The sequence below is a fragment of the Siphateles boraxobius genome, unplaced genomic scaffold (genome assembly GCF_051911475.1).
Source record: "Siphateles boraxobius isolate OS27281-9 unplaced genomic scaffold, OSU_SipBor_1 26, whole genome shotgun sequence".
Taxonomy (NCBI): domain Eukaryota; kingdom Metazoa; phylum Chordata; class Actinopteri; order Cypriniformes; family Leuciscidae; genus Siphateles; species Siphateles boraxobius.
Window position 1 is genome coordinate 20,559,934 of NW_027508876.1, and position 27,849 is coordinate 20,587,782.

General features: G+C 38.3%; 2 protein-coding genes across 5 annotated transcripts; one reads left to right on the forward strand and one right to left on the reverse strand.

The window, feature by feature from the left end:
- Positions 1 to 683: 683 nt before the first annotated feature.
- On the forward strand, positions 684 to 18,774 carry mybl1 (v-myb avian myeloblastosis viral oncogene homolog-like 1). 3 transcript variants are annotated; one of them, XM_077244751.1, is made up of 16 exons: positions 928 to 1,080; positions 3,739 to 3,838; positions 4,037 to 4,108; positions 4,795 to 4,887; positions 10,241 to 10,461; positions 10,566 to 10,752; positions 11,375 to 11,452; positions 11,835 to 11,933; positions 12,579 to 12,809; positions 13,577 to 13,924; positions 14,016 to 14,155; positions 14,247 to 14,361; positions 15,128 to 15,238; positions 15,378 to 15,491; positions 15,606 to 15,785; positions 16,624 to 18,774. In XM_077244751.1, exons 1-16 carry the CDS (start codon positions 1,058 to 1,060, stop codon positions 16,747 to 16,749), a joined length of 2,238 nt encoding a protein of 745 aa, XP_077100866.1. In that variant the 5' UTR covers positions 928 to 1,057; the 3' UTR covers positions 16,750 to 18,774. The 3 variants fall into 3 exon arrangements, with proteins under 3 accessions (XP_077100868.1, XP_077100866.1, XP_077100867.1); XM_077244752.1 differs by having other exon boundaries at positions 15,381 to 15,491; positions 16,624 to 16,900; XM_077244753.1 differs by lacking the exon at positions 11,835 to 11,933 and having other exon boundaries at positions 684 to 1,080.
- A 4,354-nt stretch (positions 18,775 to 23,128) lies between these two features.
- On the reverse strand, positions 23,129 to 26,097 carry LOC143751498 (uncharacterized). 2 transcript variants are annotated; one of them, XR_013207254.1, is made up of 3 exons: positions 25,537 to 26,097; positions 25,023 to 25,110; positions 23,129 to 23,631 (listed from the first exon to the last, which is right to left on the reverse strand). XR_013207254.1 is itself a non-coding variant. In XM_077244060.1 (3 exons), the coding sequence occupies exons 1-3, from the start codon at positions 25,952 to 25,954 to the stop codon at positions 23,459 to 23,461; spliced, it is 390 nt and encodes a 129-aa protein (XP_077100175.1). In that variant the 5' UTR covers positions 25,955 to 26,097; the 3' UTR covers positions 23,392 to 23,458. The 2 variants fall into 2 exon arrangements, 1 of the variants encoding a protein (XP_077100175.1); XM_077244060.1 differs by having other exon boundaries at positions 23,392 to 23,631; positions 24,905 to 25,110; positions 25,944 to 26,097.
- Positions 26,098 to 27,849: the final 1,752 nt, after the last annotated feature.

Here is a 27,849-nt window from a genome sequence, read left to right on the forward strand (position 1 = left end):
TTTTGCTGAAAAGTCCTATTACATCATATTGTATTATATTATGTAAAATAATAGAATTTATCATAACTAAAATAGAAAAAACATGTAACTTGCCATGGCAATTAAACGTTTAATAATATTTGTTACATGCTAAGTCCCTTATATGTTTGTTTTTCGTAAACCTGTTTATAGTATTTTTTTAACAAACTAATATTTTTATGCCAAACAAAGCAGATATTTATTCAAATATTTGAATCCTCCAAAGGCAAAATTAAATCACAAAATATCCGCAAGAGGGCAGCATGAGCTTATAATAAGAAAACTCTGTGACGTACTCAATGAGATCAGTTTTATTTTGCAGTACTTTGTAACTTACATTCTAAAATTCAAACCCTGCCAATAACGCGCTACAATATCTTAAATTGGTTTATATAAATATAAAAAGTTAACAGCAGTAAACATACTAAGTAATAAGTAAAACTAAGTAATCTAGCTACATGCAAATAAAAAGGGCGTCAGCGAGTGTCACAGTCCAGTTGGTGTTCAACAACAAGAGCGCGCTGCTCCGCCTGCTGCTTTCCACCAATCAGCGGTGAGGCCGCGTGCGCAGATTCAAACCCGTTTCCGGAAGAAGGACGGGCGCGAGATTCGGCGGGATGGACAAAAAATGAAAGAGAAAGAGTGGAAAAAAACACACGCGCTGAGAAACAGTACCGAGTGACAGTACAGAGGGGTGTGTGTTCAATGCGGGCAAGACTAACACAGAGTTATATCTATGGATTTTCTTCCTTTACCATTTTGAGATCGCACTAAGCTAGAAGTTTTCTATTTTTTTACTTTTATTATTTAATAATAAGAATTTTGGAAGGGCATTTTTCATTATTTCATATTTATGCATTAGGGCTCTCGGGGATGTGACTGTACGGATCTGAAGCTTTTTGCGGAAAATATACCCATGTGTGACAGTGGCATGGTTGGATAAAATACATCTGTGTGTTTTGATTTCAAGAAGAATTGCAACATTGGATGTTTTAAAGACATTTTCTTTTGAAAAGAACTGGACTTGATCACAGTTGACATGCCAAATATGAAGTCTCGCAGGTGAGATGATGGATGTTATTCAGTGCTTTGCAAACTAAATCAAAATATAAAAAGCGAAATCAATCTTTTAATTAATTGAGAATAATAATTGTGATCTTATGTTGATTCTCAGCTTAAAACATCGGGAGATTGTATATAATGTATAGTATAACGTTATATCTAACTTATCTGGAGTTTTTAAGATATTTGTGACGCAACAGAAATCGCTATGGCAACATTAAAGCTCAAAATAACAAAATTAAGAATTTAATTCCACAATATAATCTAAAACGTTATTAAATTATGATATTTAACATGAAATGACAGGTCCCTATGACGCATCACGTTGCACCTGCTGATCAACGAGGTTGATCATGAGTTAAATACTAACTCGTGTTTTAAAAACATATTTCTTATTGCTAGTTCTTCCATAATGTTTCCTCATGCCAAATGTCATTTGTCAAACAGTTTCAAATGTCTAAAATAAGTTCATTGTGTTAGCCTGAATGCTAGCGGTTAGCCTGTCTTAGATCATCATTCTCTATTGAACTGAACAGTACAGCCGGAGTAAACTAGCATGCTAACCGGCTAGTTTATCATTTCTGAAGTAATCTTAGTCCAAAAATTAAACGAAACTGGCCACAAGTAAATAAAATCTATTTTAAATTGTAAATTGTAATTAAATTGTAAAATTGTAATTTAAATTGAATTTACTTTAAATGTATTTTAAATTAATCTACAAGTAAGAGTGGTCACAAAACAGAAATGGGGGAAGGTGCAAGTGTTCCAGCTTCAGAGGATTATATGGTATTAGATGAAACAGTTGGGTACTGATGCCTTAATAGGGCATTACATAATAACTACAGATTACTAACATAACATGTATGTAGAAAAATCAAATTACTAAAGCAGAATATTTAATCAGTTGTATCTTACTCTTTGTAAACATTTGCATATGTTTGAGATCTTTTTACATTTACATAAATCTGAAAAGGTATTATAAGTTTATAATTTGCCATGATTTAGAGGGATTTAGGATGAATTTGTTTTGTTACAGTAACTTGAAATGAATATACAACAACTTATATTAAGTTGATTAGCTAAAAAAAATGGATTTGTGTTAATAGAGATACACAATAAATATGAAACTCTATATTAATGTTTATTAGAATAATAAAGGAGTAAGAATATTCATCTTGTGTGTAATGCTTTGCACACTTATTCACATCTAGTTTGGTTTATAAAACTATATGAGTCAGATTTTCCAAACGATGATGAAGAATGGTGACACAGCTTGCTGTGCCTAAACAAACATAACCATGATATTATTTATGGATGAATGTTGATGTGTGTGTGTGTGTGTGTGTGTGTGTGTGCGTGTCCTGGTGAACCCTACATTATGTGGACAAAATGTCCCCACAAAGATGGCAATATCCGAAATTCATGTACGTTTCCCCATGAGGAAAACAGCTTATAAATCATACTTTTTTGATAATGTAAAAAAGCAGAAAGTATTCTGTGATGGATAGGTTTAAGCGGAGGGTTAGTGTAAGGGGAGAGAATATACGGTTTGTACTGTATAAAAATCATTATGTCAATGGAAAGTGTGTACATTTCTGTGTCAGACATGAATGGAAGATATCTGAATGTCATTTAAAAAAGAAGACCAGCTGAAGACCTTAATCTGACTGAGTGGATTTGTCGTTTGTACAGATTTGGTCAGTTCGGTCCTCCTCCTGACTGAATGATGTAAGCAAATCACCTCTGAAGTAAAATGGGCTTGTTTATTATCACCTCACCCCTTCCTTGAGGGTGGAGATCATACTAAATCATGTTTCTTAAATGAAACACTTCTTTCATCTGTTGGCATGTAATACAGTGAGCCAATGTTTCAATGATAAACAGGCAGACTGGCAGCAAGAAGGATTGTGAACTTCCATATTTGTACCACTTTAGTCAAAGTTGGTCTTCAGCCTAAACACATTTCCTCACAACTTTAGACTTTGCAGCAAGGTATTCTGGTTGTAATGAGCTGTTGCATATTTCTTTAATGATCAAACTTCTTTCCTTGTTCTTCTGGAATATCTTTTAGCTTTACAACAAAGGCTTGAGCTTCGTGTATGTTGGTAGTCACCTATAGCATTGGATAAATGGTTTTCCATTAAGTTTGTGCTCTGGTATCCCAGGGAGACTTAACTACCCAGTACATGGTGTTGATTAAAAACTCTCTACCTCACTGCATTGGTGAAATGTTACCAGGCAACAAGGCTACAGACTGAAGTCTGAACTGTCACTTTGAGTTACTTGTGTGAAAATAACTTCTTATTTATTTATTTATTTATTTTTTAATGTATTTTAGACTTTAGGATACTGGAAAAAATATTCTTTACATTCTTTAAATATTCTTTAAATCTTTACATTTATGTATGAATGCAAAAACCAATGAACTTGAATATTTTGAATTCTTCTGGAATTCATTTTGCAGCTTGTTTTGCTTGCTTGCAGACTAATTATACTCAGGCATGTCCTGTTTAACAAGCTAGCAGCTTTTCTAAACTGTTTGCATTTTGTACAGATGATTGATCAAGCTTGTCTGTTCAATGGTTTGTGTCAGAATATATATTTTTCTTTTAATAGTGTTTGACTATGTGTGTTTCTGTTTGTGTTTAATGGCTGCAGTGAAGATGAGGATGATGAACGTCATTCTACAGATCCTGACAGCAGGGACTCCAAGAATTCTAAAAAGACCCTGTGCAAAATTAAATGGTCCAGGGATGAGGTACTTAATACATGAATTCTAATTTCCAACCAATTCCACATGTGCTATTTTAAGTTCAAATGAGATCATACTTACTCCTTGAGTTTCAATGATGAAACAGGAATGGGTGGGAGTTGCTACAGTGCTCTTAGTGCTGCTGTCACAGCGGGCTAGTTGTTTCTAAGATGGAAAACCTCATGATGTCTGTTTCACAAACAGGATGAGAAGCTAAAGAAGCTTGTTGAGCAACACGGAGCCGATGCTTGGAAATTAATTGCCAATTATTTCCCAGTAAGTAACTCACTGAATCAGATGCTAAATCATGACTTTGAAAATGTTTTTAAAATTGTGTACCCGTGGTTGGAATGTTAAAAACTGGTCTAGTTGTAAACTGAATTACTCACTTTTTCACATATTTATTATCTTTCTATGGAAGAACGAATTTCAGAAGTGTCTTCTGAAATATTTTAAATTACAATAAAATATAAAACATATAAAGGAACACTGTGTAAATTTTTTTGTTTAAAAAAATGCATATAATAAGTGAATACATCATGAATCTATCTTCCAAAACTTCAGTATGCATATCATAAGTGTTTATATTCAGATTATTTTAGACTGAGCGCCAACCGCTGCGGAGTAGCCCAGTACCTGTGTAACTCGTCATATACATGAACAGAGAGAAAGTAGCTCCAGCTACAGTCTTCTTCTTCTAGACCGCTAAAAGTTACATAGTGTACCATTAAAACAAATCTATTTTACACAAATTAGGCAAAAGGTGTGCCACGTATCTAAAGTTCTAATTTTAGACTGAAAATACTGTTGCAAATGAAAAGACTAGATAGAATTACAGCAGAACTATTGTTCAATTTATGTTGTATTATTAGTGACAGGTCTTTGTGTTAGTAAAGATGTTATTATAGGTGTATGTGTACTAGCTGCAGGTGTTGATGTGGGATTTTGTTGCACTTTGGTAGACAAGGACAGATGGTCAATGTCAGCACCGTTGGCAAAAGGTGCTCAACCCGGAGCTGGTGAAAGGACCCTGGACAAAAGAGGAGGATCAGAGGGTAAGACGAGCTGGGTGTTCTGTGTCCTCAGAGCAAGACAGAGATGGATGGATAAATGGCGATAGATGTGGGATTAGGAGGGGTGTGATCTCTTAGTTTTGATTCTGTTTTAGAATGCAAAAGTCATTGTCCTCCTCTACCACCCATAGAACCGAAAGCTTTTGTTTTTGACAAAATTCAAGAAGAACTGATGCTGTTATAAATGCGAGAGGTTTCTTTCTGCCCTGTTCATTACATAATTGTAATGTAAAACATAAGTTGTACATACACTACTATCCAAAGTTTTGGGGTTATTCCGATTTTATTAATGATTTGAAATTCTCTTATGCTCATAAAGGATATATGTATTTAATAAAAAATACAGTAAAAGCAGTAATATTGTGAAATGTTATTACAATTTAAAATATCATTTAAGTATATTTTAAAATGCAATTTATTCCTGTTATTCCAAAGCTGAATTTTCAGCACTTAAAAAAAAAAAAAATCAAATGTTGAAAACAGTTGTTCCCTTTCAAAGGAACTCGAGCTGCGTTTGAGACGCGGTGGGAACGCTCTGCGTGATTACGTCGTGAAGCACGTGTAAAATCAGTCCAATGGAAGCCCGCTACGACATAGGTGACGTCATAGACCAGGAAACTATAAAGCAACCCTGAAATCAGACCGCGATAGCTTCTGCACCTTCAGCAAGCGCTCTCTGTATATCTGTCCTTGTCTATTTATTGTTGTCTGTCAAGCCCCTTATATATATATATATATATATATATATATATATATATATATCACTATGGCGAGCAAGCAAAGTTATAAACCTTGTGTTGTGCCCTGCCCTCGTTATATCACGGGTGGGGACACACATCGTATGTGTATTGCTTGTTTGGGAGTGGAGCATGCCCAGTCAGTCCTCGAGGGGGCTGACTGTGAGCATTGCTTGAGTTTGTCTATGAAAACTCTCCGCTCTCGCCGGGCGTTCTTTGAGGAGGACGGTTCGGTTCGCGCTCCCCGAGGTGCGGGTCCCGCTGCTGCCGAGGCACAGCGTCGACTTTCATCTTGGGGTTCGCAGATGGATCTAGTAGCGGGGTTTGAGACGGGCCCCGCCCTTTCCCAGCCCTTACCTGCTGGATTCGGTGTCTTTGCCCAGGAAGGAGCCCGCTCTGCGGCTTCTCCTTCCCAGGCTGAGGCACCAATATTACGGCTATCCAGTTCTGAGGATCTGGATGTCGGTAGTATGGGGGATATTGAGTGTTCGCCAGCTCATACCCCTGCTGATGAGGAGCTTATGGAGGTTTTATCTCGTGCTGTTACTAAATTAAATATTGAGTGGCCAGCCGATGATTTCGATGTTGAATCTAGAAAGAGTCTTTTAGATGAACGTTATTTACCATCTAGATCACAACCTCCTCGTCGGGAACTCCCGTTTTTTCCCGATCTCCACACCGAGGTGTCGAGATCGTGGATTAAACCGGCGTCTTTCAGAGTGCATAACCCACAAACTAAGAATTAAAATAAAGTTCAAGGGATTGATCATTATGGTTATTTGACTATGCCTCGTGCTGAAGACACACTAGCGAGCTATCTCTCCCCTGAGTCTTCTTCTTCTCTGAAAGCCCCGACGTTACCCACCAAACCATTAAAAAATACATCTTTGTTGGTGGGTAAAGCGTATTCGGCAGCAGGTCAGGCCGCAGCATGTTTGCACACTACGTCGATTCTCCAAGCGTACCAGGCTGACCTGCTGAAGGACATAGACGATAGTGAGGAAGTTAGTGCTGACGCAATTCGAGAATTGCGTCGCACGACAGATTTATCTCTCTGAGCCACGGAACGCCATTTATGGTTAAATTTATCAGAAATAAAGGATAAAGATAGATCTGTTCTTCTGGACGCACCGCTGTCACCTACAAGTCTGTTCGGCGACGCTATAAATTGTGTCGTCGATAGGTTTCAAGAAAATAAGAAACAAGCGGCTGCGTTTCAGAGGTTTCTTCTTCGCCGGTCTATTGTCCCCGAGGCTGCTCGTAGTATAAAGTCTGAGCAGCCTCGTCCGTCTACCAGCTCCGCTCACAGAGTTCAACAAAAACAGAGCGTCGCCGCTCGGGCACCTCCTCAATCTACGGTTCCTGAGTGGCGCTCGCAGCCCAGACCTGTTAGGGGTAGGTTTATCTCCCTGCACTTTTACAAAATGCGTGGATGCAGCTCTGGCTCCGTTGAGACTCCAGGGCATCCGCGTATTAAATTACATCGACGATTGGTTGATTTTAGCTCAGTCAGAGCAGGTGGCAGTTCAGCATCGAGATGCTGTTCTGTCCCACATAAAGAGTTTGGGGTTGCGGCTAAACACCAAAAAGAGTGTGCTCCTCCCTGCTCAGAGGACCACTTTTCTAGGTGTAATTTGGGATTCGACCACAATGCAGGCACGCCTGTCTCCTGCTCGTATTTCTGCGATTCTCACAGCCGCAAAGAATGTGAAACTTGGCCAGTAACTCACTGTGAAACAGTTTCAGAGACTGTTGGGTCTCATGGCAGCTGCGTCCAACGTTATACTTTTGGCCTTCTGTACATGAGACCCCTGCAGTGGTGGCTCAGGACCAAGGGGTTTTCTCCGAGGGGAAATCCGTTCCGCAACATCAAGGTCACGCGGCTATGCCTTCGTGCCTTGGCCTTGTGGAAGAAACCTTGGTTCCTCGCCCAGGGCCCAGTGTTGGGGGCTCCTTGTCGACGCGTCACGCTTTCGACGGATGCTTCCCTCACGGGATGGGGGGCGGTCATGAGTGGCCGCTCGGCGCAAGGTCTGTGGCAGGACCATCAATTTTCCTGGCACATAAATCGTTTGGAGTTGATGGCGGTATTTCGAGCACTCAAATATTTCCTGCCAGACCTGAGAGGCCATCACGTGTTGGTCCGCACAGACAACACTTCGGTGGTCTCCTATATCAACCATCAGGGGGGTCTGAGGTCACGTCACCTTTGCAAATTGGCCCATCAGATCCTCCTATGGGCCCAGGGGAAGTTATTGTCGCTCAAGGCGGTATATATTCCGGGGCATCAGAATGTGGGAGCAGATATTCTGTCGAGACAGGGGCTGAGGCCCGGGGAGTGGAGACTTCACCCAGAAGTGGTGGAGTTCCTGTGGGAAAAGTTCGGTCGTGCTCAGGTAGACCTTTTCGCATCATCAGATTCAACCCATTGTCCCATGTGGTTCTCTCTAACGCACCCAGCTCCTCTCGGTCTGGATGCTATGGTGCACGTGTGGCCGAGGCTGCACCTGTACGCCTTTCCCCCGATATCTTTGCTTCCGGGGGTTCTGGAGAGGGTTCGCCGAGAAGGGGCTCGTCTGCTACTAGTAGCCCCTTATTGGCCGACCCGAGTTTGGTTCTCGGACTTGGTGTCTCTTCTGGACGGCTCCCCCTTGGAGATCCCAATCAGGGTGGACCTCCTGTCCCAGGCCGGGGGCACGATATTTCACCCTCGGCCGGAGTTGTGGAAACTGTGGGCCTGGCCTCTGAGGGGGCCAGGCTCAGCGAGACCGGTCTTTTGACCGATGTTGTAGAAACCATTCTTCAATACAGAGCTCCTTCCACGAGAAGGCTGTATGCGCTAAAATGGAAACTTTTCACCACGTGGTGTGTTGAACGTCAGTTAGAGCCTGTTAACTGCCCTGTTGGTTCAGTTCTTGATTTTCTGCAAGACCGTTTCTCGGCCAGGTTATCTCCTTCCACCCTAAAGGTTTACGTGGCGGCTATATCTGCCTACCACACCCCTCTGGGGGGTACTTCTATTCGGAGAAACCCTTTAATTACTCGCTTTCTCCGTGGTACATTGAGGTTGAGACCTGCACTGCACTCTAGAGCACTGGCTTGGGCCTTGGCCATTGTACTCGAGGGTCTGGCTTTAGCTCCCTTCGAGCCCATCGAGGAAGTTTCTGAAAAGTTCCTCACTCTAAAGACTTTATTTCTCCTTGCTATCTCATCTATCAAGAGAATTGGTGATTTACATGCTTTGTCGGTTGCTCCTTCATGTCTGGAATTTGCACCTGGTATGGTGAAGGCATTTCTCTACCCCAGGCCGGGTTATATTCCTAAGGTCCCACTGAATGTTGAGGGCCCAATAGTGCTGCAGGCCTTTTATTCTCCACCCTTTAATACCCCTGACCAGGAACAGCTTAACCTGTTATGTCCAGTCCGGGCTTTAGATGCCTATGTTCACAGAGCTGCCCTGTGGCGTAAATCTGAGCAACTATTTGTTTGTTTTGGGTCACTCAAGAGAGGATGCCCTGCATCTAAGCAGGTTATGAGTAAATGGATAGTCGAGGCTATTTCATTGGCTTATGAAGCGGCCGGACAGCCTTCACCTATGGCTGTGCGGGCCCATTCTACTCGGAGTATGGCGGCCTCTATGGCCTTAATTTCGGGAGTTTCCCTTCTTGACGTGTGTAATGCGGCAGGATGGTCCTCTCCGCATACATTTGTCAGGTTTTATGACCTTGACCTCTCCACTCCTAGGGCGAGGTTGCTTGCTTCTTAGTGTGCGCAGGACCTCACACAGAACGGGCATTTGTCACTATGGCGTAGTGGGTATAGGGTTCCCACCGCGTCTCAAACGCAGCTCGAGTTCCCTTGAAAGGGAACGTCTCAGTTACGTATGTAACCCTGGTTCCCTGACAGGGAACGAGACGCTGCGTTTGCCTGCCATACTTCCTGCATGCCCTGATCGACTTGCTTCAGGTTTTTCAGAAGCTATCGCGGTCTGATTTCAGGGTTGCTTTATAGTTTCCTGGTCTATGACGTCACCTATGTCGTAGCGGGCTTCCATTGGACTGATTTTACACGTGCTTCACGACGTAATCACGCAGAGCGTTCCCACCGCGTTTCAAACGCAGCGTCTCGTTCCCTATCAGGGAACCAGGGTTACATACGTAACCTGAGACGTTTTTATGGAAACTGATAAATTGCTTTCAGGATCCTTTGATGAATACAAAGTTCAAAAGAACAGCACTTTTGTCACATTATAAATGCTTACTGTCACTTATGATCAATTTATTGCATAAAACATTAATTTCTTTAATAAAATCTGCCTGACCCCAGACTTTTGAAAGGTACAGAATATCATGATATAAATGTGCAATCTATAGTTTAGAATTTAGTTTAGCTCTTGAAAATAAAAATTGAGGGGATATCAGTTTGTCCAATTTTACGTCAGCTCAGCAACCAGGGTTTACTGTTTTTATTTGGCCAAGATTCAAAAATTTGGAGTTCATTCTTACAGATTTTGGAAAACTATTCATATGGATGGAGTTCCAAATGAAGAGGATATTTTATAACCCTAGTGCTGTACTTTGTTTCTGACCTCTCCACAGGTGATTGAGTTAGTTCACAAGTATGGGCCCAAACGGTGGTCAGTGATTGCCAAGCACTTACAGGGCCGCATTGGCAAACAGTGCCGAGAGCGCTGGCACAATCACCTCAACCCAGAAGTGAAGAAATCCTCCTGGACCCAGGAAGAAGATCGAATTATCTATGAAGCACATAAACGTCTGGGCAACCGCTGGGCTGAGATCTCAAAGCTGCTGCCTGGAAGGTAAAAAGCTCTTATTTTTATTCTAAAGCTATACAGAATATTGAAGGATACCAGTGTTCTTGTGTAGGCCAGAGAATGACATTTATCTTACTGTACGTTTATAGGACAGACAACTCCATTAAGAATCATTGGAACTCCACCATGCGCAGGAAGGTGGAACATGAGGGTTACTTGCAGGAGGCCAGCAAGAGCTACAGAAGTGACTCTGGCCAGAAGAAACGGCCCAAATCCAGCCAAGCTGTGGAATATTCACATGGCCAGAATCAACTGATCATGAGCAACCAATCACAGGTGATAACACTCACAAGAATACTATGTTTGCATCAGTATCATAAAGTGTGTGGCATACTTATTTTTTAGATGTTCCAGAATGTTTATCTAAACCATGCTACCAGTGATTTTATAGATAATAATTTATATTTAGGGATGCACAATATATTGATACCATATTGGTGAGATTAGAGTTATTTTAATTTATATTGCTAGTAGTCAATACTAATTATGCTTGCTAGTTTTCCCTGCTAGTTTTTTTACATTTAGAGTACCTCTGCTGTCATCTAAAGCTCAATTAATGTTGATATTTTAAAACACTTAATAGTTTCATTACACTGTTAAATGTAAATTTCATGAAAATGAATATCCATTTTCATACTGTATATTTTAATGTTGTGATGTCACTTGATAATTTAAAATGACTGATTTTAGTTTTAAGTGTTTTATTTTACAGTTATTTAGACAAAATAGTATAGAATTTTTATTTGTTGTCCATTTATCTGTTATCGGCCATGACATGAAAATAATTTTTGATTGGACAGAATTGATCTGTTTATCCCTTTTTATACTTAATATAATAAATATTAGATATGAAGTATTCAGTAAACATACAAGCTTTCATATTGTTTTTGATTGGCAGCCGCCCAGATATCCGTATGGTTCACAAAGCGACCAGTGTATGGAAAACATAAGTGTCGAAATCTCTAGCTTTATGACGGTAAGTCCTATGGTGCAGTTCTCACGGCATGCTTCAGTCTCCTCTGTATCTCTGAACTTTCTGCATTCTGAAGTCTGTTTGTCTTTTCTATAAATAAATAAAAACCGACTCATATGTTTGTTGGTAATTGTTTAATCTGCATGTGTGTGGTGTGGTGTTTTAAACTGATCCATATCTGAATTTCACCAATGCCGTTATACAAATTTGAATTGAAACGTATTGACATTAATCTAATCTAGTACATTGAAGATAAACTACATCAGCATCCTGGGTGGTTTTTCTTGGTGAAATTCAGGACCTCATAAAAGTCTTGTGAAATTGTCAGTAAACTTTGTCTCAGTCTCTCTTTCCGCCTCTTCCTCCTGATTCTTGTTCCTCACAGCCGTGCCATGACGACCCAGACAAAGAGAAAAGAATTAAGGAGCTAGAGCTGTTGCTAATGTCAGCTGAGAGTGAAGTCAGAAGACAGTCGGGCCCTCGTGTAAGAAACACTTGTGTGTGCGCGTAGAATAGTGCGCCATTGATCCCTCCATTCCCATTTTACTCCCCCATACCTTCATTTCTAGCTGTGCTTAGTAAAGCTTGCCCGCTTTCACTGCCTCCCTCCCTCACACCCTCCTGTGTGGTTTTATTTACTAAAACTAAGCATGTTTTAATATATATTTGTTTTATTACGCCTATTTATTATTTATATTATTTTCTGCATCTTTATAAAATCTTATCTTTAAAAATCATATTAATATAATAAATTGGCACAGTTCATTTATTATTATATATTTACATTTTCTAAATGTTTTTCCTTGTGAGTTCATTCTGTTCTAAATACATTTAGTAGGTTAATTAAATTTAATTAATTATTCACAGTTTCCCTGTCAATAGTAAGCAAACCTACTGTTATCATTACCATAATATCGTTACCTTAATATCTTGAATGTTTACCAGAGATTTTAGCTTATGGTCAAAAAGTAATAAACTCAGATATTATTAGTATAGGTTTTTTGGCACAGATGTGTGTTTGATTTTTCAGTTTAACGCTCCTCTCCACATCACTGCAGTTTATCGTTTTCCTTTGGTCTTTTCTTATCATAAACTCCCTTACTGAATTCAATGGTTTGGTCCATCACAGAATCCAGAGAGCTACTCCAGCTGGTCAGACAGCCTGCCGGATGATACTGTCACCACCACAGAGAGTGTGGATGACAGAGGGGTGGAGCTGTGCCATTTAGAGGAGGGCCAGCCTGCTAGGATGCCTCTACCCCTCTCTCCTAGCAAGTTCCTGGCTGCTGAGGCCAGTGCTGTGCTGTCCACACTAGAGACTATTCCAGAGTTTGCAGAGACCATGGAGCTCATTGACTCAGTAAGCAGAGAATTGTATATACAATGCTGGTCATAATTATTTGCCCCCTTGGTAAATATGATCAAAGATGGCTGTAAAAAATAAGTCTGTATTGTTAATCCTTTTGATATTTTAGTAATAAAATTAGACAAAATCAAACTTTTCATTGAAGTAAAAGAATTGAAAGTCAAACACTTAATATGGGTTTGGATCATACAGGGATAAAAAAGTACACCATATCTTTAATACTGTGGGCCTAATTTTCTGCCAGAGGTCCTGGACATCTTGTTCAGATACATGGCATCATGGATTCGATCAAATAATTGTTCCCTATGTGTTTTGGAGAAAAATGTTTATTTCATAATGTGATTTCCCCCCCACTTTCAATTCTTTTCCTTCAATAAAAGGTTGGATTTTTGCATTTAAAAAAAAAAATAATATCAAAAGGATAAACAATGCAGATTTATTTTTTACAGCCATCTTTGATCATATTTACCAAGGGGGCAAATAATTCTGACCAGCAGTGTGTGTGTGTGTGTGCGTGCGTGCGTATATTATGAAAATTTATTATAATATAGGTTATATATGTTATAGATTTCATAATTATTCACTGTATTTCTGACAAAAACTAAAAACTTTACTAATATCGGTATTGTTTACATATCATTTACTCAATAGGCATTGTAGGCATTTAGTTCTTTAGTTTAGTAAAATGTCATCAAAAATGCAGTTTTTATTCGCCACCTAATGAAAAGTAATGGAATAATTTGTGCGTGTTGATGCTGCAGGACCCTTTGGCCTGGAGTGATGTGACCGGCTTTGATCTTTCTGAGAGAGGCTCCTCCCCAAAACACGCTAACCCCACTGAGGAGAGGTGCACAGAAAACCTTGCCTACTCAATAAATGCTCCAACTGTCCCAGTGATGAGCAGGCAGTGTGCTGCACTGAGCCAGGGCAAGTCTGTGGCTCTTTCCAACAGATTCAGCTCTCTACCAGCTTCCATGATGAGAAAGAAGAGGAGAGAGAGAGAGGATCAGTCAGCTGCAGATGAAAGGAACTGCTGTTCTTTTACAGACAACAGTGGGAACTCACCTAAAAACACCCCTGTCAAAGGCTTGCCATTCTCCCCCTCTCAGGTATGGGTACATGTATAACATTTCATAACATTTAAAGCACAGAAATTTGTGGATTCATTCAAACTTGAAGTTAAAACTTTTTTTCATTTAGTTTTTCAATGTGTCCGGTGGTGAGCCCTTGAGCCTCGACAATCCTGCTCTTACATCCACTCCAGTATGTGGACAGAAATGCCTCCTTAATACACCCAACCAGAGAGAAACCACACCAAAACACCAGAAGGAGAACGCAGGGTCAGGGCCTATTCTTCACATCTGTTGTTTGAGAATAACGAGCTGACAATCTCAGAATCAAGACATAACTAATAGTATTTTGTCTTCACAGTTTTAGGACCCCGAAACTCCATAAGAATATTATAATCCACACTCCAAGAACACCCACCCCTTTCAAAAATGCCTTGGCTGCCCAGGAGAAGATGCATGGCCCATTAAGAATGGTGGTAAGTCCTAGTGCCAGATTTACTAAACTAGGAAATTAGAGTGAGCGCGCAATAGTAAATCCTGACAGTAATTTATTAACACCAAAAGAGGGTTTGCGTTGGCAAAAGCTGTTAGTAAATCTGTAAAATGCTGTAAAGATACACATAAAAAAAGCCAATATGTATTGTGATATTTTTCATGACAATTAAGCACATTACCCCAAAATTCTCATTACTATGTGTCAGAGTGTTTTACTGTTCAGTTTTTTTGTAATGATGACTTTCATTAGATTCCTAATACTGTAATACACCTTTATTTTTGATAAAATCTGCATAAATTAAATAAATATTTATATTACATAAATAAATATACAATAAATATATTTTTACATAAATGTTTTTTATTTTTACTTTATAATTGAATATTTGTATATTAAATGTATTATTTATTTTATAATTATAATTATATTTAGCTTTTTTCACATTACTTTTTGGTTTTCATTGGAATCAATTATTATACATTTTATTTCAATTTTAGTTTTAGTAATTCTAGTACTTATTATTTCTATGGAGGGACATAGTGAAGAAAACAATATAGGATGTGAGTAAAAATAATTTGTCAATGCTTTTGCGTTCTCTTGCATACAATTATGTATGAGATTCTTTATTTTAAGGTTAAATATGGCTTGACAGGTTTCATGAGATTCACCTATAAAGACTCTTCATGTGTTTATTCAGTGCTTCAGTCGCTAATTTGTCTTTTGATATATTACATTGGTGTGTTCAGCCCCAGCCTCTGGCACTTCTTGAGGAGGACATCAGAGAGGTTCTGAAGGAGGAAACAGGGGCTGACATCTTCACACAAGTGCAGAACCAACTTCAGTACAGATCTTACGAGGTACTGGCCACTTTCTTACATACCTGTTTTCATAGTCATGCCAATAGGTTTAGTTTAAATATTCAGAAGGTTTCATCTTATGTTAATTCTTATATCAAATACTCGTTTTTATTTTTAAACTGTCATTTGGTGTTCACAGCAGATGGAAGCTCCTGCAAGGAAAGTGAGAAAGTCTCTGGTGTTGGACAACTGGGAAAAAGACTGTTTGAATGTACAGCTGTTTCCTCAACAGCAGATTAACAACAATGCCGTGGTAAGACCATTATCCTACTCTACTGATGCATCATTAGCGGTTTTCTGTTTTGAGTTTAGAATCATTTTGTTTTCCCTCTTCATCCACCATCTTCGCCCTTCTTTTTCCACATAGTCTCACGGTGACGGCCTGTTGACCAGAGCCATGCTCATGATGCCATTGACAGAGAGAGAGGAGAACTGTTGCTCTCCTAGATCACTGAAGGATTCGCTTTCATTAGTATGTTCCCTTAGCCCACAGGGCAAGAGAGAAAACATGACCCAAAGGAGCCCACCTTACCAAACACCCACTCCGGTAATTTACTCATTTGTTTCCTGACCAAATCTGGATCTGATATGACATTAATCTCCTTATATTGAGTGTGTTGCAGTTAACACATAATGTTTATAATTCATGTTTAAATGTTTATAATTTAATGAAATTTTTGTTATAAACATGAGACCTTTGGACAAATCAGTTTTGGACTATTTTGGATTGTTTATATTTTATTTTATATGTGCTTTTGTGGGGTTTTTTTTATAGATATTTATTTCTATATAGCTTTAATTTACTACTTAAACTTTGAGGTAGTTTCCAAGAAAATATATTTTTTTACGTTTTTAAATTAATAATTTTAATCTAATAATTTTTGTATGATTTCATCTTAATTTCAGTTAACAACAAAAATCATAGATTTAGTAAACAATAACAACACTGGGTCAAACTCAAATACCTATGTTCTTATTCAATAGGTCAACAGTTTTGTTTTATTCTTCTTCATTATACACAAATTCGAGACCTTTGAGCCTTGTGGACAAACCAGTGTTATTTTAGTATTATTTATATACTATTGTAGTATTTATCCATATTATTAGCTTTTATTTTTATATTTTTAATTTAAGTTGTAATACATTTTTGTGCCTTTGTCATTTGTATTAGTTTTTGTTTGTTTCTATATAGCTTTCATTTATTTTTATTTACTATTTCAACTTAAATTAATTTTATTTTACATAGTTGCCAAGAAAGCATTTTAGATTTTTTTAAATTTGACATTATTTCAGCTTTATTTCAGTTAACAAAAAAAGAATTCATAGATTTGGTTAACAATAACAACACTGGGTCAATCTCAAATACCTATTTTCTTATCCAACAGGCCAACAGCAATTGGGAGGCAGTGGTTTTTGGGAAAACAGAGGATCAGCTGATCATGACGGAGCAGGCCAGGCGTTACTTAAACGCCAACCCCACCGCCTGCATTTCCAGAGCTCTCATCCTTTAAACTTTCTGCACTACAGCAACCCTCCCTCTTTTTCTCTATCACACCGGCATTTAACCTCTCTGACAATCTGGTGTAGGAAACAGAAACACTCACTATGATGTTTGCTAAACACCTTCTGATATAACAATGTATCGCTTAGGATTAAAAAAAAACTTGTATGGAAATGTAGTCAAAATACAAATAGCCCTAGATTTGCAGTATTTAGCTAACGGTATTTTAACATAGTTATTTTTATCCATTTTTAGCCGTAAAAAGTGGGCTGATTTTAAGGGCTGCTTTTCAATGAACTTTTTTAAGAAGGATTAAATTGTATAAATGACATTTTCAGATAGTTTTAAAGCTCTTTTTAGAGGATTTTAGAGACTGGTGTTAAGGATAGGGGAGCACTGGCAGTGTTGCACTACTGTGGTTGTTTGTTAGGGTGAGGAGCAGAGACAGTGTTGAGGAATAACTGGATAGCACTTGCAACGTAATCGTTTCCGCTCCAAACGTAACAAATGTTCCACCCCGCTTATTATTTTTACGAGTAGGACACTCACTGAATGTATTGTATAGTGTGAATTTGCTAAGTTAACGTCTACTGGAAGGTACCTCGATCATTTTCTTTTTTGTTTTCCTTTATTTTTTGTTGTAAAATGAAGGTTGTTGAAGTGAATTATACTTCGAACATCTGGAGAGGCCTAAACTCGACTTGTGTTTGCAACTGAAGTCTAAATCTAGCATCGTTGCTGCTCATGAAATTGTTCTTCTCTTAGCCGAAATTATGTTTGGTACCAATATCAATGCGCACGTCGCATTATAAACAACACGTTCCAAGAACAGATACATGGGTGAGATTTGTTCGTTTAGACCTGTAGGTTCTATTTATTAAATCTTTACTAATTTATTTATTTCAAAGATATAAAGAAAATCTCTAATTATATTTCTGTTCCGTTAAAGATTTGACTACCTTCCATCTCATACTTCTGATTTCAATAACACTGCCACTAATTTCTTGGCCTGTACAGTAAATGTAACATCCTTTCAAAGGTTCCGTCCTCTTTATACCAATTGGTTGACCGTAAAAGTAGCAGCATTCAGCCTCCAAATGTGGGGAAATTGCACTTTTAAATATTGTATAAATGTTGGTTTGTCATTAGTATCTTTACGTTTTGTTGTATGTGGGTATTTTTAGTGGTGGCTGAATGTATTTAAACATATCATTAATATTGACGGGTCAGGATAACATCCGAAGGGGAAATGATGTAAACGTAGTTCCTCCCATTTTCTCGCTCTCGAAAAATGTTAATAAGGTTTTGCTCGCTGCTACTGAGAGTTACAGCAGGAATGGATACAAGCACAATTGACTGAAAGAAGTGTTGGACAAATGCTTTGCTCTCATATGAGATGAAATGTTGAATGAAATGTCATGTTTTATTATTTTATACTGAGAAGAACCAATGTAAAATAGTTCCAGGTTATTTATTTTGATAAGTTTGTCCGAGCAAAAAAAGACCCCTATGTTAAAGAATTCGGCAGTATTAGCGTTACGTTTTGGGGTTTTAAACACGTTTTTATTAATTTAATAGGACACAGAATGATATTTTGTATAAAGTTTACTTGTTGTTAATTGTAACCCAGATAATAAAATGCAAAAACTCAACATCTGTATTCAAAGAAACACTACACATTGTGTCCCTCACCGTATCTACGTTAAGGCAAGATTAATTTATTTTGGCTCATTTAACATAACTGTGTAATGTGTTTTTTTATTTATCTTTGTTTGTCTTCATTTGACTGTCTAAATGTTTGTTGGTATTTCCTTTTTTTCTGTAGTCTTGAGGAAAGCAAGTATATGTAGCTAACTGGCATGCATGAAAACAAGCAGCACACTTTAACTGACATACTCATTTCTCATGCAATGTTACTTATTTTACATATTTTCCGTAAAACAATTATTACCTGCTTGTTTGATATTACAACAAACTTGTTAAATAGCTATGTTGTCATTTACATACCTAAAAATAAAAATGAAATATGTTTTCACGTTTGTATTTTTCTTTGTAGATTGTGGGTTATTCTCTGATTTGCACCCTCAAACTTATTCAAAGAGTATTTAACTTTTGGATTGACAGTTCTTCCATCCTTCCCAGAACCTAGTTTTTCATCTAATAATCACCTTCATGTTCATGTCACCCTGCAAAAGACCTCAAGAGAGTCCTGTTCTCTTCTGAAGGCTGGGTGTTTACAGCAGTAATGGAAGTTGAGGTCTCTTTGAGTTGACGGCTATGCCCTGTCACCAGACCTGGGGGTGCCGCAATCTCCACCCTTTGGGGTCCGTGGACCCACACCCTCCCTGAACAACACAGCTCTCCACAGGTCAGCTGCTCTCTCTAAAGAGGCCCACTCGGCCATGAAATAATGTCTTTTGGCTCTATTGTTCTGCATGTCTGTTGGTTTTGCAGGCCCATTCACTCAATTTCCCCTGAATAGAGGGGCGCAAGGACCCACTGACATGCCTTCTGCTGTTGACGGCCCTTACAAGCCTTTAACACATGTGCACTTAAATGTTTCTTTCAAATTTAGAGAACGCTTTACCATTGTATTTTTCAAATGGTCAGTGTGCAGGTTGAGAGATGTCAAAAGCCCAGTGGGGATAAATTGGATGGCTGGTTTGGGCTTTTGTAAAGTGCACTGTGTTCTTGATGGCTACTGTAGCCATTTTGGCTCAACGCAAAACACACCTGTTGTACTCCCTGACAGTGATTTGTAAATTTAGAAAGCACTTTAATCTTTAGGTTGAAATCCAAGCCATGACCTTGATTGAGGTGATTATTGGTCTACAAGTTGTAAAATTAGCCTACTCTGTTGGTCAGCTTATAAAATGCTGACTATTTGTGATGGCTTTATGTATTTTGGATATGTTTAGAGAAGACGTAGGCAACAAGAATATTTAGAATAAGAATGGGGACACATTAAGGAATTTAATATAGACTGATATTTCTGTAGTGAATAGTCAATTTTGTCTATTTTTACGTTGGTCTAAAAAAATTATTCTAAATGTGTATTAATGTTTTTTTTTAATTAATGCACATCGAGGAAAATTACCTTTTAATATCCTTATCCAGTAGCACGAACAAATGAAAAGTCATGCTCAGATTCATTGGCTAGCCTACTACTTTGAGTGACGAATCTAGGCTACAGAAGAAATCATATTTATCTACAGGCTATATAGCCTACTAGAGTGAATGGAAATTGTCAGTCCTACTTAGGTCTACAGCCTAAATAATGAGCTTAGCTTAAAAGACAGACTATCGCATAATAATGGCAACAACAAAAAACATCTTTCTACTGAGAAGACTTCGCTAATCGTCGCTGCTTCGCAGAAACAAACAGCGTGTTCCTATTTAAGAGCAAATGACTTCTTTTTTAGTGAATCAAAAATATATCATAGTCAAATTGAATCGGGAATAAATAACTCTTTTGAGTCGATTATTTTAATGAATCGCTCAAAAAGCTTACGAGTTCGCGCCTTTCACGAATCCTTCACTAAATTAACTCACTGAATCCGTCAGGTTACTGTATCTGACTGACTCATTGACTGAACTGCTACTTATTATTATTTTCAGTGATGTCCGTAGTAAAATGAAGCAGTGTAGCTTACTTAAAGGTCTAACTTAGTTAAACCGAAAATGAAAACGTCATCATTTTCTCACCCTCAAAACCTGTTGACTTTCTTTAACCTTAACACAAACTAAATTATTTTGAAGAATGTTGCTTACCAAACCATGTTGGTTATAGCCTACCAATGACACACAAACAAAAATATTTCTAAAAATATATTAGGCTATTGTAGAGCAAAAGAAAACTATATAGGCCTACATGTTTGGAACCACAAGTGGGTGAGTAAATGATAAAAGAAATGTCATTTTTGAGTGAGGTTTGCCCTCATTAATTATATTGGTCACTTTTTTTCCTAATAATATTTCTATTTTATGGTATATTGAGCTTTCATATAGCCCATGAGGGAATACCACTATCATGCACACTTAAATGCATATGTGTGTGTGTGTGTGTGTGTGTGTGTGTATTTTGAAGTGTCCCAGTGCAGCATGTGGTACAGAGCCATCCCTTGAAGCCCCTCCCTTGGGACTGTGTGCACATTGCCTGCCATTGTGTGCAGTAGACAGCAGATGGTAGGCTATCGCAGCAGTGACAGCCCTAGTCATCTGGCAGGCACCCACATTTCAGGCGGGAAACTTAAGCGTGTTGCTCTGCTGCCAAAGGTGCCTATTAATATAGGTCAGTCTTTCCACTGTTTATGACTGGCTGACTGCTGAGAGTTTGGACACTGGGCTGGCCAGGCACATAGCTATACTGTAGAGACTTGCTATAAATAAGCTCATAGGTGATTTTTGAGTTTGAGAGCAAAAGGGGCCCTTGCCATTAAACTCAACAGAGGCCTATAGTGTACTGCGTTTCATGTAGTAAGTAGCCTATGAATGATTCTGCTGTGCACACAGTTTAGCATGCGGGCAATTTATGCCACAAAATTTTTAAAAATAACAATAAAGGTTACTGCGACTTTTTATCTTACAGTTCTGACTTTATTTCACACAATTCCTACTTTATATTTTCCTAGTTATTTTGAGCTAACATCTCACAATTCTTACTTTATTTCTTGTAACTTTGAATTAACATTTTGCAATACTTTTTTTGTTTATATCACAATTTTGATTCCCTCCCCCACATAATGGCATGTTTACGCTGTAAAAAAAGTTTTTTTAAATTTGTTATCACATTTTTTCTTTTGTCAAATCAACTTAAATTATTTATGTGGTTCAGATAACATAATATTTTGAGTTTCTGTTGATTAAACCAATCTCTTTCACTGTATTAACTCTCTTTTTTTTATTTCAATGACTTTAATTTTAAGGCAACCAGGTTATACTTACTTTAAGTTAAACCAACAATATTATTTTACGGTGTATATGTCGCAGAAATTGTGAAAAATGAACTTAGAATTTAAAAAGTAATAAAAATTGTGACTTTTTATCTGACAATTCCAAATTAGAAAGTTTAGAGACCCCCCAAAAATTTAATTTTAAACCCAACGGTTTGGTTTGTACATATTTGACCCAAACACGGGTTGACAACCAGCATTTTTTAGAGTAGGATGCAACACCATGACTGGTTCAAGACAGATTTTTCCTGTTTGAAATGGCTGTCCTGGTGAAGAGGCACCTGGTCAATGGGATGCTGTTATGGGCGGGGCAGATCTAAGTCTTTCTCCTGACTGGCAGCTGTTCCTCAGGTGAGCTGCAGGCGACAGATGCTGCGAGATGAACACTGCAAAAGCTCACTGCATATTTCAATTTAATTTTCTGAAGTGCAGTTGAACATCAATATGACATCAACAGTCACTGCATCGATGGATTAGGATTAATTAAGTTCTGTAAGAGCCCTGGAAAAGGGTCCAGGAGAAAGCTGAAGTCATTGTGACCAGTAAGCCGCTTAGCAGATGGCCAAGGCATCTTATTAAGATAAAACCTGAGAGAAGTCATTTACTGGGGCTGATTCAAAGGAAAGAGTATACCAAAGTCAATCTTATAATATATGGTGTGCATGATGAGCACTATATTTCAAACTGAAGTGCAGGGATTTGATTTAGCAGCCAGACTGGTCTAGGGAAAGATAATTGTTGTTATATTAAATATATGTTACTGGTTGATAAGTTTGACATGTTTATTGGTCAGACCTTTTCCGTGCTACTAGCCCAAAATAAAAGTTGTTTTCTATAATTCACAGCAATCAAGAATTTAGTATAGGTATAATATATAAAAATATAAGGTAACAACTTCAGCTTAGGGTCCAACTGTTGGTTATTAGCATGCATATTATAGGATATTGGCTGTTTATTAGTAGGCTATACCTATAAAGCACATATTAATGCATTATTATTCTGTATGACCATATTCTACATCCCTTAATCCTACCCAATACCTAAATTTAACAACATTACTACCTATTAAGCAGTAAAAGGAGTTTGAGGCAAAAGTCGTATAATAGTTAATAGTGAGAATTGTATCCTAATCTAAAGTGTGACCAAATATACATAGATATTAAATATCTATGTATAGTACCACACATACATATAAAAATCCACAAATGCATAGAAATATTTTGGTAGGATTAATGTATTAATTTAAAAACAAACAAACAAACACACACACACACACACACACAAAAAAGGGATTATAAGTAAAAATCTAAATTTGAGAAAAGTGACAAACAGTATCTATCAGTGCTAAAAACATATAACACACTGCAGTAATTAGATAAAATCCTTCAAATATTTTGAAATAAAGTATAAGGCAAATATTGAGCAATGAAATTACTATTTTGAGGTGAGCATTTATTAATATACAAAAACAGTTGTTCAAAAGTGTGTTACAATTCCCCTCAACCAATGTTGCAGGTTGTATAATTATGACTTATAAAATTCAATATTACAATAAATTCTTTCTAAATGCAAATATGTTGATGATGCTGTTACTTTTGGCACATGTACTGTACATGTTCCTCACACCAAAAAATCACTCGCCTGTGAGTTACAAAGGAGAATAATTGCCCCCAGTCTCCCCCAGTATAGTATTAGTGGCTATTAAGAATGCACATACACAAAACAGCTACAGTACTACTTCTCCTAAGCCTTCTGTAAAGGAGTCATTCAATCAGCCTCAGAAGCCCCATTGGTGGCCTCCTGGCAGTGGCTTTTCCTACGGTGCTTGGACAAGATTCTCTGGAGCATGTTGGGAGAGCTGTGTGCGGGCCTCACGTCTGAGCGCCAGGAAAGCGCCCTCCTCCCTATCTTTCCCCCAGGGGACTTGTAGCCTGCCTCTGCTGGGGAACACAAAGAGGAAACAACAAGCACAAAGGACCTGTTTATTCCCGATGACCCAGATTCCAGCGCGTTGACGAGGGGAGATAAGTGACAGGCTGTTCAGTATTGGTCCAAGACCATCACCAATCAAAAGACCGCAGCGAGGTTAATCCGCCACACCTTGACCGCTCAAAACAAGACCAGACCATAGTCCCTCGAACGCAGAGAATCATCACATAGGAATTCACGCATGTGAAAAGTGTGTAATTGCACTGGCAGAGTTGTTTATTGGTTGGGAAATGGCATGAAAAGACTTTCCATTGAATTCAGAACAGTATGCAAACATGTTTCTAGCTCATTTTATGCAGTATAAAGTCTCACCAAGGCTGCATTTATTTGATGAAAAATACAGGAAAAGTATAAAATGATCCTGTAAAGTATATTACAATATAAAATAACTGTTTTCTATTTGATTATATTAGAAAGTGTAATTTAGGCCTGTGATGTAAATCTGAATTTTCAGGATCATTACTCGTTCTGTGTTACATGATCCTTCAGAAATCATTTTAATACTGACTTGTTGCTCGAATAACATTCGTCATTAGTGTCAATGTTGAAAACAGTTTTTGTTGCTTAATAATTTCTATGTAATGGCTGGTGAGAATTCAGAGCTGTCATCACAGAGTAACTTACATTTTAAAATACATTAAAATTAGTTCTGGGCAACAATTAATGACATCCAAAATAAAAGTTTGTGTACATAATATACGTGTGTGTACTGTGTATAATTATTTTGTATATGTAAATACACACACATGCATGTATACATTTAAGAATTGTTATTTTTATTTATATATAAAATATTTATATTTATATATAATAAAAATTATCTATAAATATATATAGCCTACAGTACATATATGCAAATATGTCTTAAATACATGCGTCTATTTATATATACAAAATTATAATTATACAGTAGCCTACACACACATATATTATGTAAACACAAACGTTTATTTTTGGTGCGATTAATCGAGATTAATCATTGCCCAGCACTAATTAAAATAGAAAACACGTCTTTTCAATTTTATTAAATATTTCACAATATTTCTGTTTACTGAATTTTTTTTATCATAAATCATAAAAAACATAAACATCAGAAACATCCTACAAACTTTTGACCAGTGTATATGAAATGCATAAAAGCCACCGGGAAGGGTTCATTGTGCAAGAATCGATCAGGCCTGTGTGCTATCTGTGTGCATTGTTAGCTAATGAGCTATGAGCCACCTGTTTGTGGAGTGTGATGCTGGGAGGGGGAGCAGCTGCCCGTGTGTGTCGGTGGGGGTCGACGGGCGTCAACTTCTGCAATTTGCAGACTCATTATGTATGGTGGCATTATACTCACCCCGTGCCCTCCCCAGTCCCCTAGGATCACGACAGTCCCAGCTTGGTTTGAACTGTGCCGTCTTAAGCCATTCTTAGTGAGCTCATGCCTTTAGGAACATAAACAAAAGCTTTAAATCACAAAGAAAAAAGATTAGCTGCATTCTCGTACTATCCTAAAATTGCATGAAATATAGTGTATGAAATTACGCATCTTCCAAAAATAAAGCTTGTGTCACTGTCTGAGCTTAGTTATTACAATAGCCGTGTTTCCACTAACGTTAACGTTACAGTTATATTTTCTGTCAGAGAAACAGAGAAAGCTCCCTCAAAATATAAAGCTCCCTGCTTTATTTTAAGATAATCCGGTAAAAAGAGAAGAGACGTAGGCTACTGACAGATAAAATAAAAAACATAATTGTGATGGCCTTTATGATTTGTCTGATTTCTTCAAGCGTTCATATTTACCGTTTACTATGGTAACGTTACAATGGTTAGCGCGTGCATAGTCTTGCATCGCGTATAATATTTTTTACCTTATACGGCGACCAGAACCCACATCGGATCACAAAAAGAAGGCATTCAAACATGAAAGTGAGTTTTGAGGTAAATTATTTCTATGTAATTTTAATTTGAGGTAGCAGCTAAGTCTTTAATGCTGATGTTAGTTGACAGAATCAGCCGGCGCTGCCGTCTCCTGACCCAGGTAAACTCCGCTGTTGTTCGTCCACTCCTCTAGCCCGAGCTGGCCCGCTTTGGACCAAGGTCTTCGGCGGGCCAGAAAACCCTGGCCGTTGGCCCCGAGGAAGCCCTGACGAGGCCCGATCGATGTCCGGAAGTGACAGTGGAAACGCGACTGGAACGCACTAGCACGCCCGCTTTTGGCCCGACAGTGGAAACGCGGCTATTGATATTGTCATGTTTGTCATGTCTCAGACCTAACCTGAGACACATGGGACGGTAAGTAGCCCCTGCTGGCTGTCCTGCACGCGCCCGGTCCACCTCGATTCCTGCTTTTAGAGTACCTAAATGACGTCACCCTCTGAGTCGTCTGGCACATAGACATATATTTATTATGTCCATGGTATGGCCCTGGTCTGGCCATTGAGGCGTGTAGCAGTGCGTTACCACCATCTAGTGGACAGATTATGAATTATATACTTCAGTATGGATTAAAACAGGAATGCACAGAAATGCAAATAATTTAAAATGAAATGAAATTGTTATTGAATTGTCCACATTGTTAAAACAAATTTGTTTTCCAATGTGTTTAATATATCAACAAATGCAATAATACTCAAATTATGTCAGATATTAGACAACTCAAATATGCATAAATAAGCACAAATAGTTAAAACACATGCTAAATTGCCAAGGACAAACTTTGTGAAGAGAAAACGGTTGTGAAAACCTCAAACTGTCCATTGCTTTGCATTTAAATGTGCTGTTGCATCTGGAGGCCTGTTTGTGAGATCCACTGACAGAGATCCCTCTGTTTCTGTATCTGTCCTAAATAAACGCTGCTCTCTAATCCACTGCTACTGATATTTAGGGTTTACTTGACATCAACCCAGCTCTTCTGCAACAGTATCTTTTGATAATACTGTGGATGATGATGCATGCATTTTTGAGTTCCGAAATATATATATATATATATATTTCGGAACTCAAAAATGCAATATATATATATATATATATAGTCTATGGTGAATCAATACACCCTGCATCCTCAGCACAGCAGTGGTAATTGATTTTGGCATTAAGTGTGCCCTATATTTCTGTCCATTGGCGTGGGGTGTTTGTATTGTTATTGTTTGACTAATGATGCTTTACAAGCCTGACAGCAGTCAACAGATGGGTACTTCCCCTCCCAAAGCCCCCCAGCTGATCTGAGATGGTGTTGGTGGTCAAACACCATCCATCAACTCAAGAACAGGGTATTCATTTGCTTAGAAAGAGACACCAATTCTGTAGACGCATCAATATTTTGAACATATGGCATCTTGTTTTTCATTTGGTGGATGGGTGAGGGTATTTATGGTCATTTAATTCACATTAAATTACTACATCATTAAAGTAACATGCAACTAATAATTGCCTCATAATCAACCAAAAACTACAAAAAAACGGGACATAAATGTTTAGTTACAGTTTAGCTTGGTCAAATGTGTACATTTTATGTGAGGTCATTGCAGAACATTGTGCATTTGGATGCATTACATGAATGTACCTCCAGGTGGCTGCATTGATTTTAAAATGTTTAATGAATATTTTTCTGATATTAAATGGCAAATAACCATGTCAGTAAGTTCAGACCCATTTATTTAAGTTCTTAGAAGTAATCATCGAACCAGATTATAGCATTTCCAGAACTATCAGGTTTGAAATACCAGTGAAACCCAAAATCACTGGACTTAATGACTACAGACCTGTCGCTCTCACGTCTGTGGTCATGAAGTCGTTTGAAAGACTGGTGCTGGCCCACCTGAAGGACATCACTGGACCCCTGCTGGATCCCTTTCAGTTTGCTTACAGAGCAAACAGTTCTGTGGATGATGCAGTCAACATGGGACTGCATTATATCCTGCAACATCTCGACAGACCAGGGACTTATGCAAGGATCCTCTTTGTGGACTTCAGTTCGGCCTTCAATACCATCATGCCTGGTCTTCTCACAGCCAAACTGACCCAGCTCTCCATACCATCCTCGATCTGTCAGTGGATCACCAGCTTCCTGACGGACCGGCAGCAGCGAGTGAGACTGGGGAAACACACATCCAAGACACTCACAATCAGCACTGGTGCTCCCCAAGGGTGCGTTCTCTCCCCACTGCTCTTCTCCCTGTACA

Coding starts and splice junctions, on each gene's coding strand:
- mybl1 (XM_077244751.1), top strand. CDS start 1,058: ATGCCAAATATGAAGTCTCGCAG. Junction 10,462..10,565: donor TCAAAGCTGCTGCCTGGAAG/GTAAAAAGCTCT, acceptor GTACGTTTATAG/GACAGACAACTCCATTAAGA. Junction 15,786..16,623: donor CTTACCAAACACCCACTCCG/GTAATTTACTCA, acceptor CTTATCCAACAG/GCCAACAGCAATTGGGAGGC.
- LOC143751498 (XM_077244060.1), bottom strand. Junction 23,632..24,904: donor GCATCACACTCCACAAACAG/GTGGCTCATAGC, acceptor TGTGTTCCCCAG/CAGAGGCAGGCTACAAGTCC.